Source organism: Pristis pectinata, chromosome 20, assembly GCF_009764475.1.
Source record: "Pristis pectinata isolate sPriPec2 chromosome 20, sPriPec2.1.pri, whole genome shotgun sequence".
NCBI lineage: Eukaryota > Metazoa > Chordata > Chondrichthyes > Rhinopristiformes > Pristidae > Pristis > Pristis pectinata.
In genome coordinates this window covers 35,151,043-35,163,140 of record NC_067424.1, presented here as the reverse complement: position 1 = coordinate 35,163,140, position 12,098 = coordinate 35,151,043, and the positions used below count along the sequence as shown (strand labels likewise).

The 12,098-nt window shown below is 49.8% G+C and overlaps 1 protein-coding gene across 45 annotated transcripts in view; it reads right to left on the bottom strand.

The window, feature by feature from the left end:
• LOC127580681 (ras-related protein Rab-44-like) overlaps nt 1-12,098 on the bottom strand; it is a 107,503-nt gene that overhangs the window by 73,096 nt on the left and 22,309 nt on the right. For 42 of the 45 annotated variants that reach the window (XM_052034382.1, XM_052034381.1, XM_052034394.1 and 39 more), the window contains exons 8-13: nt 8,720-8,904; nt 8,173-8,230; nt 6,747-6,901; nt 6,084-6,141; nt 5,014-5,045; nt 3,970-4,177 (exon numbers count right to left, since the gene is read on the bottom strand). In XM_052034382.1, coding sequence (XP_051890342.1) covers nt 3,970-4,177; nt 5,014-5,045; nt 6,084-6,141; nt 6,747-6,901; nt 8,173-8,230; nt 8,720-8,904 — 696 coding nt within the window. The remainder of the gene's footprint in view (nt 1-3,969; nt 4,178-5,013; nt 5,046-6,083; nt 6,142-6,746; nt 6,902-8,172; nt 8,231-8,719; nt 8,905-12,098) is intronic. The other 3 variants (XM_052034405.1, XM_052034424.1, XM_052034387.1) reach the window with 2 other exon arrangements.

The following is a 12,098-nucleotide window of genomic DNA, read 5'->3' as shown; positions in this document are numbered from 1 at the left end:
GATGTTACTTGAAGTGGATAAGTCACCTGGTCCAGATGGGATGTACCGTGGATGCAGAGGAAAGAAAGGAGGGAAATTGTAGAGGCCCTAGCCGCAACCTTTCAAACCTCTAGAGGGATAGAGGGGGCTCCGGGGAATGGAAAGTTGCAAATGTTTTACATTTAGTCAAATAAAAGATGCCTAGATAAACCCGGTAACCACAGACCACCTTCAGTGTATCCCCGTTTGAGGGAAGGGTTCAAAAAACAATAATAAGGAACAGAGTTGGCACAAGTGTGGATTGATTAGGAAAAGGCAACACTGATTTGTTAAAGGCAAATTAGAGTCATAGAATCGAAGGGAAACAGGCTGTTCTGCCCATCAAATCCATGCTGCCCATCAACCACCCGTTTGTACTAATCCTATGTTAGTAATTGTATCTAATGAACATGATTTATGATGAAGTAACAGAGAGGGTTGATGAGGGAAATCCGCCGTGTATAGTCTTCTGAAAGGCATTCGATGAAGAGCCACATAACAAGCTTGTCGTCAGGATTGAAGGCCATGGAATAAAAGGGGCTAAACCAGCCTGCATCGGCAATCAGACACGTGAGAAGCAGAGAGGAGTGAGACCTTGTGAAAGGAGGGGTACAGTGGAGTTCCCCAGAGATTGGTACGAGGGTCACTGAGTTGTGAGCATCCTGGCCTCCCCCAGTACCCTGACCCAAGGGACAGCGAACTGTCCTGGGCAGTGACAAGTGAGCAGATGAACCTGAGCTCCACTCCCAACAACACGAAGGCTGAGTGAACCAAAAGTGCAGGCAGACAACTGGAGCTGGACTCAGCACTATATCAGGGGAGGCAAAGACCTGGACCAGAGAGAGCTGGAGGGGCAGTGAGGACCGGGCCCGCACCAGGCTGACGCGGGACGTGGAGGAAGGCAGAGCCGAGTCAACACCACAGCCCAGGCCACACGAGGTCCTGACGGAGCAGGGTGCTCCCCATCAGTGGGGCACAGGAGCCATCTCAGGCAGGCACGGTAGTGTAGCGGTTAGCGTAACGCTATTACAGAGCCAGCGACCCGTGTTCAATTTCCACCGCTGTCTGTAAGGAGTTTGTACATTCTCCCCGTGTCTGCGTGGGTCTCCTCTGGGTGCTCTGGTTTCCTCCCACATTCCAAAGACGTACGGGTTAGGAAGTTGTGGGCGTGTATGTTGGCGCTGGAAGCGTGGCGACACTTGCGGGCTGCCCCCTGAACACTCTACGCAAAAGATGCATTTCACTGTGTGTTTCAATGTACATGTGACTAATAAATCTTATCTTATCTTATCTTATCTTATCTTATCTTATCTTATCTTATCTTATCTTATGAAGGGGGTCGATGGAAGCCCGTGTGGAGACACCAGAGGGGGCAGCACTGACCCTGCAGAGTGAGGACACCACAGCTCGACTGCAGTTCCCCGGGAGAACCACAGGCAGCCGGGACCAGACCCAGAAGGATTTTGCTCCAAAATAAAGCACACGGGAACTGGATAGGTCTTTGGATGTTTTGAATTTCTTTTGTCTTTCTTTATTTAAAGATGTAACATATGTGCCTTATCTAATATTAGACCATGGACAATTCCTTTAACACTGAGGTTCATTTGACAACACCCCCACCCACACGTTACATCTGACTGACACCTTCCAGTGTTGGGGCAGAAAGTTCCAGAAGGAGATTGTTGGAAAGAAAGCAAACATAAGGATGCCTGCTGACTCTAAGCTGTTTCATAAATAAGGTTCCATAAATAAATGGCCAGGTATTTTCTATTACCTTAGAGAGTGAATAAGAGAAATACTGCGGCAGGGACTGCACTCACCAATTATCAGTAAATCTTCTGATAAAATACATTCACGACCAGTTCCCTTGTCTCCCTGATCCTCAGTTCGTTGACTCCCAATCACTCAGCCCATTATTTAGAACATAGAGCACTACAGCACAGTACAGGCCCTTTGGCCCACAATGTTGTGCTGACATTTTATCCTGCTCTAAGATCTATCTAACTCTACCCTCCCACATAGCCATTTTTCCATTATTCATGTGTCTATCTAAGAGTCTCTTAAATGTCCCTAATGTATCTGCCCCCACAACCTCTGCCGGCAGTGCGTTCCTTGCACCCACCACTCTCTGTGTAAAAAACTTACCCCTGACATCCCCCTTATAACTTCCTCCAATCACCTTAAAATTATGTCCCCTCGTGTTAGCCATTGTCGCCCTGGGAAAAAGTCTCTGACTGTCCTCTCGATCTATGCCTCTTATCATCTTGTGCACCCCTATCAAGTCACCTCTCATCCTCCTTCTCTGCAAAGAGAAAAGCCCAAGCTCAGCCAACCTATCCTCATCTCCAATCCAGGCAGCATCCTGGTAAATCTCCTCTACACCCTCTCTAAAGCTTCCACATCCTTCCTATAATGAGGCGACCAGAACTGAACACAATACTCCAAGTGTAGTCTGACCAGAGTTCTATAGAGCTGCAACATCACCTCATGGATCTTGAACTCAATACCGCGACTAATGAAGGCCAACACTCCATACGTTCGCGAACATTTGCTCGCGGTCTCTTGCTCTGACTCACCTGCTCACTCTCTCTACTCTTTCTGCTGTGTCCTGTCACATAGCCAACGGAGAGGCACAGCTAGAAGAGTGGCTGCCTCCCACCTCCGGATCTCGGGAGCTAGAGCCATGAAACCTTCCAGCATGGAAACAGGCCAACTTGTCCCTACTGACCAAGGTTCCTTCCTGAGCTAGTCTCCATGCGCCTGTCCAAATGTCTTCTAAATGCTCTAATTGTAGCCACCTCTACCACTTCCTCTGGCAGCTCGTTCCATACACCCACCACCCTCTGTGTGAAAAACCTGTCCCTCAGATTGCCTTTAAATCTTTTCCCTCTCACCTTAAATTGATTTAAGGTTTGACCTTAAGGTTTTAGTTTTAAATTTAAATTAATTTTATTTTTTTATTAATTAAATTTGATTTAATAAAATTAAATTTAAATTTAAGGTTTCCCCTCTCACCTTAAGTTGAGCTTGGTTGGAAGGAGTGACTTTAAGGATGGGAGAGTTGGGGGAGCAGGGGGCTGGGGAAGAGTTTAAGGTTTGGGGAAAAGTCTAAAGTCTGGACAGCTGGAAGTTAAGCCACGGCTTGGTACGGTAACTGTTCTGCCCAGGACCGCAAGAAACTGCAGAGAGCTGTTGACACAGCCCAGCGTGTCACGGACACCAGCCTCCCCTCCTTGGACTCTGTCTTTACCTCTCGCTGTTTTGGTGAAGCAGCCAGCATAATCAAAGACCGCACCCACCCAGGTCATTCTCTCTTCTCCCCTCTTCCATCAGGTAGAAGATACAGGAGCCTGAAGGCATGTACCACCGGGCTTAAGGACAGCTTCTACCCCACTGTGATAAGACTATTGAACGGTTTCCTTATACAATGAGATGGACTCTGACCTCACGATCTACCTTGTTGTGACCTTGCACCTTATTGCACTGCACTTTCTCTGTAGTTGTGACACTTTACTCTGTACTGTTATTGTTTTTACCTGTACTACATCAATGTATTCTGTACTAACCCAATGTAACTGCACAGTGTAATGAATTGACCTGTATGCTCGGTATGCAAGACCAGTTTTTCACTGTACCTCAGTACAAGTGACAATAATAAACCAATACCAGTGTTAGTGGAGCTGAAGAGGCATTTAGACAGACACATGAACATCAAGGAATGGAGGGGTACAGACCACGTGCAAGCAAGTGGGATTAGTTCAATTTGGTAGATCAGTCAGCACAGACATCGTGGGCCGAAGGGCCTGTACCTGTGCTGTACTGTTTTGCATTCTGTGTTCTACATCTAAAGTCAAGCGGGAGCCTGGGGTGAGCATTTGTGTCTTAAAAGCTGGTGGAGGTGCCGCCCATTTGGCTTAATAGCGGAGAAAGAAGCTGGCCGGCGTTTTCTACCTCTGCGATTGGATCCGTTGCTCCATCTCTCCACAGGGGCCCAGCTGCCTCTTCAAAGACGGCATCTCCACCGCTGAGAGCCCTCACACCGACCTCCTGCCTGGTGATCACTGAACCATGGGTCCCAGGATCCTGCTGAGGCAGAGGCTCCTCTTCAATGGAGATGATGCGACTTATGTGGCCCAGGTTTCTCTGTCCGGACTGAAGGCTGACGAGAGGGTACAGTGATTACAAAACAACGGGGCACTTGGATTAGTCTGAAGGCAGCAGTTGCCTCCGCTCGCAGGATTCCAGGGCTTGAGGGGTTAAATTAAGAGGATCAGGAGTATAAATGTGGTTTGCGCTTTAAAAGGCCAACGGTTGATCTGATTGATGTGCTTAAATGTTGGAAGGACGTAACAGAGTGGAGGACAATCTGTTTTCTTGAGTGGGAATGAAGTGCACTGCACAATGGTGCCGCGAGTAGAGCCGCTGCCTCACAGCTCCACTGATCAGGGTTCGAACCTGACCTCGGGTGCTGTCTGTGTGGAGTTTGCACGTTCTCCCCGTGACCAGGTGGGTTTCTTCCGGGTTCTCTGGTCTCCCCCCGCGTGCGTTGATTAGCCAAGTGTGTAGGTAGGTAGTAGAATCTGGGGGGAATTGACAGAATGTGGGCAGAATAAAAGTGGAATTGATGTCGGATCAGTGTAAACGCGTGGCTGATGGTCAGAACGGACTCAGTGGGCTGAAGGGCCTGAGTCCGAGCTGTAGCTCCCTGTGACTCTAAGAACAAGGAGGTGTGATCTTAGAGCTAGCTGACCCAGAAGAGAAACACGAAGGACTGTTTCACACCACGGAGATCTGAAATTCACACAGCCAAAGGCTACAGGTGCCGGCGGTGAATAACAGGAGCCTGAGCAGCTGATTCGTTGAATGAATTGTTTCTGTTCTGTAATATTGGAAACACTGAGAGACCAATGTCAGTTGTCTCTCTGTGTTATTCCACAGCCAAGGGCAGCTCTATTTAATGGGGAGGGTTTTAGAAGAAAGAGACACATCACTTACTCTTCGGACTTTAGATTCCTCCGTCTTGCCTCCTGAAAGGAAAAGCTAGTGATTATAAACTAAAAGGCAGATCCCAGTCCCTCGAATGCTTCTACTCGTTGACCATCCTTCTCATTTCAGCAGTTGCGATGGCTCCATTACTGTTTTAAGAAGATTTAACTTGAGCTCTCCACAAAACAGCACAATTTGTGTTGCCATTTAATTATGGGATGTTGGCCTCCCTCAAAGCCTGACCTACAGATCCCATCTCTACCACTTGAGATTAAGATTAAGCTATCTTTATTAGTCACATGTACATCGAAACACACAGTGAAATGCATCTTTTGCGTAGAGTGTTCTGGGGGGCAGCCCGCAAGTGTCGCCATGCTTCCGGCGCCAACATAGCACGCCCACAACTTCCTAACCCGTACGTCTTTGGAATGTGGGAGGAAACCGGAGCACCCGGAGGAAACCCACGCAGACATGGGGAGAACATACAAACTCCTTACAGACAGCGGCAGGAATTGAACCCAAGTCGCTGATGCTGTAATAGCGTTACGCTAACCGCTACGCTACAGTACCTTAACACATTAGTCAGGGCTTCACCTGTGGAGAAGGGAACAAAGGTTGATCACTTTTCATCACAATCTCCTCAGGCCACCAGGGCCCTGATTCCTACGCTCACTTGGAGCTTACTGCATTCACTGGAAAGTTTATCATTCTGTTGTGTAATATCTTAAAAAGCCGAATTAGAAATGTGTTGGATTATCAAAGGAATAACATCCAATAATCCATAACATCTGCTGGTCCTGCATGAGGGAAGTCTCGAATGTACTGGATTAACAGAGTTTTACTGTAGTCTTTTATGAGTGATTTACTCTTAGTTTGAGTCCTCATAAAAGTCCACAGAATTTTTCATTGATTTAGAACCAGTCTATTTCTTATAGGTGATGAATTCATGCCTCCACCTTTTTAACTGAGTAAGAGCTTCACTGGAATGAGAGCCCCCACTGCACACCAGAACACTGTCCACTGTCCAACACACAGAGGGGGAATTGCCCTATTCCCCAGCTCTACCCACTCTTCATTACCTGCTGATCGCCTTCTTCAGAGTGCAGCTTCTCACTGTCCGGAGTTTGAGTCCACTCTCTGTAATAAAACCAAAGGGTCAGGCAGATGTGGGAGAGGCAGTGGCAGTGAGAGGCTCATTGGGCACGTTCTTGTTAGATCTTCTCACTACTTGTATTTCAGTCTCAAGTCCCTGACCAGGGTAAGAGATTTAGAGGGGATATGAGGAAGAGGTTTTTGATGCAGAGGGTGGCGGGAAGCTGGAACACACTGATGGAGGCAGGTACTCACACAGCATTTAAGTATCTAGACAAGCGATTGAATCACCAAGGTATTGAAGGCTATAAGGCAAGTGCTGGTGAATGGGATTGATGGTCAGCATGGATATGGTAGGCTGAAGGACCTGTTCCATGAGGTCCCCTGTTTCTACTCTCATGAGGGGACACACTGTACTGTTGCAAGTGTATACTGTATGTATAGAGTACGGGATGTTCCACTGTATCTGTGCAGTGTTTACATGGACCTTGAGGCTTACATAGAACATGCAGGGTGTGTGCAAATGTGTTTGTGTAGTATGTGCACAGAGTGTGAGAGCTACATGTGGTATGTGCATGCAAACCATGTCCCGTGTACACACAGGTTGAAGGATGAGTGTACAGCACGCAAGACCTGTATAAGTCCCTTACCCTCTCTTCCCCTCCAGCCGATCCCGGGCCTCCCGCAGCTCCTGTCCGATCCCCTCCAGCCGCGTCTCCAGCTCCTGATTGGTCGCTCTGAGCTCCTGGTTCTCAGTGCTGGTCTCATCCTGTTTACTGCGCAGGGACGCGAGCTCCGCCTGTAACTGGAGGGGGGAGGAAATGTGGTGACAAACCTCAGGATAACCACAGTCTACCTTAGATCTCGGGATAGGTTCATGGGTGCAAATCCCTTCCTCGCACTTGATCTCTTTGTTCTAGGAATGAGCCAACATCCTGGCATCAGTGTCATGCCCTTGCTGCAGTCATAGATTCACACAGCACAGAAACAGTCGCTCCATCCACTGATTCCTCACCAATCACCGATCGTCAAGCGCCCATGGATGTTGCTGGGAATGGAGGGCTGTAGTTACAAGGAGAGATTGGACAGACTGGGTTTGTTCTCACTGGAATGCACAAGGCTGAGGGGTGACCGTGTGGAGGTTTATAGAATTATGTGGGGCATAGGCAGGATAGATAGAGTCTTTTTTCCAGGGAAGGGAAGTCGAGAACTAGAGGGCACAGATTTAAGGTGAGTGAGGAGAAATTTAAAGGAGATCTGAAGGACAAGCAGTTCACACAGAGGGTGGTGGCTACTCGGAACAAGCTGCCAGAAGAGATGGTGGAGGCAGATGCACAGTCGGTGTAACTTAGACAGGTACTTGGATTGGGAGTGATACTGGTCTAATGCAGGCAAATGGGATTAGCGTAGATAAACATTACAGGCGGCATGGACGAGGTGGGTCGCTAGGGTCTCTGTGCTGAATGATTCCGTGATACACCATTCCTATACTGACCCCATTTTACTCTCCCCGCTATCCCATCAACTCCCCCCAGGTCCTCCCCACCCACCTATACAACGGGGGCAATTTTACAGCAGCCAATTAACCTACCAACCCCCACGTCTTTGGGATGTGGGAGGAAACCGGAGCACCCGGGGGAAACCCCATGCGGTCACAGAGAGAACGTGCAAACTCCACGCAGGCAGCACCCAAGGTCAGAATCGAACCTGGGTTTCCGACGCTGTGAGGTGGCAGCTCTAAAAGGTGCACCACTGACTGCACTCTTGATAAGGCCCAGTTCCTGCTAACTGTGCTGTGTAAATCTCCACAGTCCTGACTGTGTAACATTCTGTGTGTGTGAAGGTAAATTTGGATCATATACACCTGTACCCTCAACAACTGCCCCAGCATTTCACCACTTTGGATACATCCAGATCAGCCTCACACAATAATCAACCTCCCTGCAGTGCTGCTTCATGCAGGAATAATGGGCCCTCTCTGCTCTCCCCAATATGTGTTGGCTGTAGACCAGATTTCATCCTTAAGTAGGCAGTGAGTGACGTGTCCCTTTCCCGGCTGTGACCTCCCCTCATTACCTGCTGAACAGCTTCTTCCGAACATGGCCCCTCTTTGCCGAGAGATTGGTCCCACTCTCTGCAACAGGATGAGAACATCAATGACACTGACATATGGAAAGGTTGCCAGCAGCAAAGTTTAGACTTCCTCTCTCATTTGCCTTTCAGTCTCAAATCCCTGACCAAGTCCACTGTTCCACAGGAGTGCACTGTATTAGTGCATCAGGGTCTGTCTGTTCACACTGTCCCTGTGTACGGTGTCTGGGATATGTTAGTGTGTGCACAGAGCATGAGGTTTACACATGGTGTGTGGGCTGTGTGTGAACGGTATGTGCACACAGTATGGAGGTGTATGCGCAGTGTGTGGGGTGTGTGCACCCACAGTGCAGGGTGAGTGGGCATAGACTGAGGAAATGCAGCATTGAACAACATCTCTTTCATATCTTTTGTGTTTCTCTCCTATACCCCTACAACATAGGAGGCCATTCAGCCTGTTGAGTCTGTACCAGCTCTGGCAACACCCCCAATAGTCCCAATGCCCCGGTTAGTTCCCTTTTAGGTCCCTCACCCTCTTTTCTCCTCCCGGTGAGCTGCCTCCTCCTGGACGATCACCAGCCGATCCCGGGCCTCCCGCAGCTCCTGTTGGAGCTGTTCCAGCTGCAACGTCATCTCCTGATTGGTCAGTTTGAGCTCCTGGTTCTCATTGGTGGTCTCGTCCTGTTTCGTGAGCAGAGACGCGAGCTCCGCTTGTAACTGGAGGGGAGGGAAGGACAGGAAAGCTTGTGATTATAACCCTGGAGACATCCTTCAATCTTGGGATAGGTTCATGGGAGTAAGACCCTTCCTTGTGTTCGATCTCTTCGTTCCAGTAACTGAGCCAACATCCTGCCTTCAATCTTATGTTTTTTCCTCTAGTTGTTGACTGCTCCTTATCTGTGTGATGTTACTCTCCACAACTCTACGTACTGCCCGGTATTCTGAAGGTATAATTTGGACCTCTGTGCCCTGATCCAGTGCCCCAACATCCCACTGCATCAGGCCTTCCTCACGCCAAAATAATAAGGTAAGATAAGATTTCTTTACTACATGTACATTGAAATACACAGTGAAATGCATCTTTTGCATAGTGTTCTGGGGGCAGCCCGCAAGTGTTGCCACGCTTCTGGCACCAACATAGCATGCCCACAACTTCCTAGCCCGTGCGTCTTTGGAATGTGGGAGGAAACCGGAGCACCCGGAGGAAACCCACGCAGACACACGGGGAGAACGTACAAACTCCTTACACACAGCGGCCAGAATTGAACCCGGGTCGCTGGCGCTGTAATAGCGTTACACTAGCCGCTACATTGTACACCTTACAATGCTGCTTCATACCTCATACCTGATGACCGTTAACCTTCAAAACACACGTGCAAAATAATGTGGTAGGAAAACAGGGTCCGGGTCGACCCTGAACCGGAGGAGAAATTATTCAACCCAGCAGTGTTTGTCAGGCCTGCTCGGTGAGAGGCAGTAGGCAAGGAATCCTGTGGACGAGCCCACACATGTGTGAGTGAGTGTGGACATACCAGGCTGCAACCACACGCGTGCCACTAATGTGTGAGCATTAACGCCCAATGCAGCAGGGCTTGGGTCTCCAGTTGCCTTGGTTCCCCCGTACCATTGGATCAAGCCCTTGCTCCGTGAAGCCTGTATGGCGGCTGCTGTGTAATGTCTACCCTACATGAAAGGACATGACACAGATAGCTTTCACTGCACTGTATGAAGTTCAGTTTGTCAGGGACCTTCAAAGACAATCTCAACAGCCGGCTGGTCTGAGCACTGTCCTGTTGTCATAGCTCGGGAACTCCATCGTCCACATCCGCCCGACTGAGGCAGCAGGGGCAGGGGTCGCCAGTTTAAAGGGCAAGGCAGCGGGTACACAGGAGGGCAAGAGAGCCAATGCCTGTGACCTCCCTCATGCCCAAGCACTGAGACCCTAGTTATACTCGGTCAGCTACTTTGGGCAGGCTCCCTCGTTAACCGACCCCCGGTCTCCTGAAGCAGAACCCCTATTCTGAGCTCTGTCGTGGGAAGGGGTCACCAGGGGAAGATTCAAGGAGACCAGGCCCTGCTGCATGGGTGTTAACGCTCAGGTGTTAGTGGCACACGTGTCCACACTGACTCACACACGTGTGGGCTCAGGCACAGGGTTCCTTGCCTACTGCCTCCCACCGAGCAGTCCTGACAAACGTTGCTAGGGTTGAATAATTTCTCCTCAGGTTTAGTGTCGACACAGACTCTGCTATCCTGCCATATTATTTTGTGTGTGTGTTTTTTTTTGAAGGTTAGTGGTCCTCACGTATGAAGTACCAAGCAGTACTGTAAAGTGAACAGGATTAGAGCAAAGAAATTGGACAACCCCACCGTGTCCTGAAAATCTCTGGCCCACAGCTGGTCAAGGTGGAGAAGGAGCACTGGGGGAGGTTTTGAGAACCTCAGTGTGCTGCGCTCACACAGCCCCCATCGCTGTCGACAACAGCAGCGGCCAGCGCAAGGGGCATCCAACACCTCACACACACTTGCAGCTAGTGAGCCGTGCGCAGTGCTTGCACTAACACCCTTGCCTCTCTTTAGCAGGAGAAAGTTGGACCAGCGGCCTACCGAGGGGCTGAGGCTCCAGCGTGGCCACGGGTTCGTTTACTTGGGCGTACCTGTCTGCCGCAGGGCCCGTGGGCGCGGAGGATCGAAGGCCTTTGTGTATAAATGGCCCGCGCACATCCAGTCCTCCTCCTCAGCTCCCGCTTTCCCCTCATCCCATCGTGTCTTTGACCAGAAGGTTGGACCACCTCCCTCCTTCTCACCCCTCCGTCACCATGCCCTTGTGCCTTTCTCCTTTCGGGTAGGCAGGTACTCCCAGCTGGATGAGGAGCCACAGGAAGACAGCGCCGGACCGTGGCGACTCATTGCAAGCTGCTCTCTACAGATTGACTCATTACCCTTATATAATCGTTCTACTTCCCTACAACGTAGGAGGAGGCCACTCAACCCTCCATGTATGCCGGCTCTCAGAGAAATCCCATCAGCCCCATTCAACCACACTTCCCTCTAATCTATTCTCCTTCCTCTGCCCATCAACTTGCCCCCTTCCCCATTTCTCCTGCCCCGCACCCAATTGACCTACCAATCCACACATCTGTGGGAGGGCATGCACTTAAGGTGAGAGGGGGTAAGTTCAAAGGAGATGTGCGGGGCAAGTTTTTTTTACGCAGAGAGGGGTGGGTGCCTGGTTTGAGCTGCTGGGGTAGGGGTGGAGGTAAATAAGATAGAGGTGTTTAAGAGACTTGTAGATAGGAACATGAATGTGCAGAGAATGGAGGGTTGTGGACATTGTGTAGGCAGAAGGGATTCGTTTAGTCAGGCATTTAATTACTAGTTTAATTAGTTCAGCACAACATAGTGGGCTGAAGGGCCTGTTCCTGTGCTGTACTGTTCTATGTTCTAAGAAACTGGAGGAATCCCATGCAGTCAAAGGGAGCGCGTGCAAACTCCACACAGGCAGCACCCAAGGTCAGGATCGAACCCGGGCAACTGGATCTGTGAGGCAGCGGCTCTACCCGCTGCGCCACTGTGCCAACTGAGAGGAGGAAGGTGGCAACACACCATGTCATTGCTTCTCCCGTATGCATTCCAAGCTTGCACCCTGGCAGACAGAGCAATTCGGAGGCAGGATCTGCATGCGATGCGTCAATAGACATTAGCAGAGGAGAAAGTGGGACTCGTGTTGGCTTTGCAGAGAGCGCGGTCACGTGCAGTTCTGTCCCTGAGCACTCAGGCAGGGTACAGGCAAAGATTGTCTGCCTGCCGTGCACTTCCCTGTAGCTGTGACACTTTACTCTGTATTCTGTTATTGCTTTTACCCTGTACTACCTCAATGCACGGTGTAATGAATTGATCTGTACGAACGG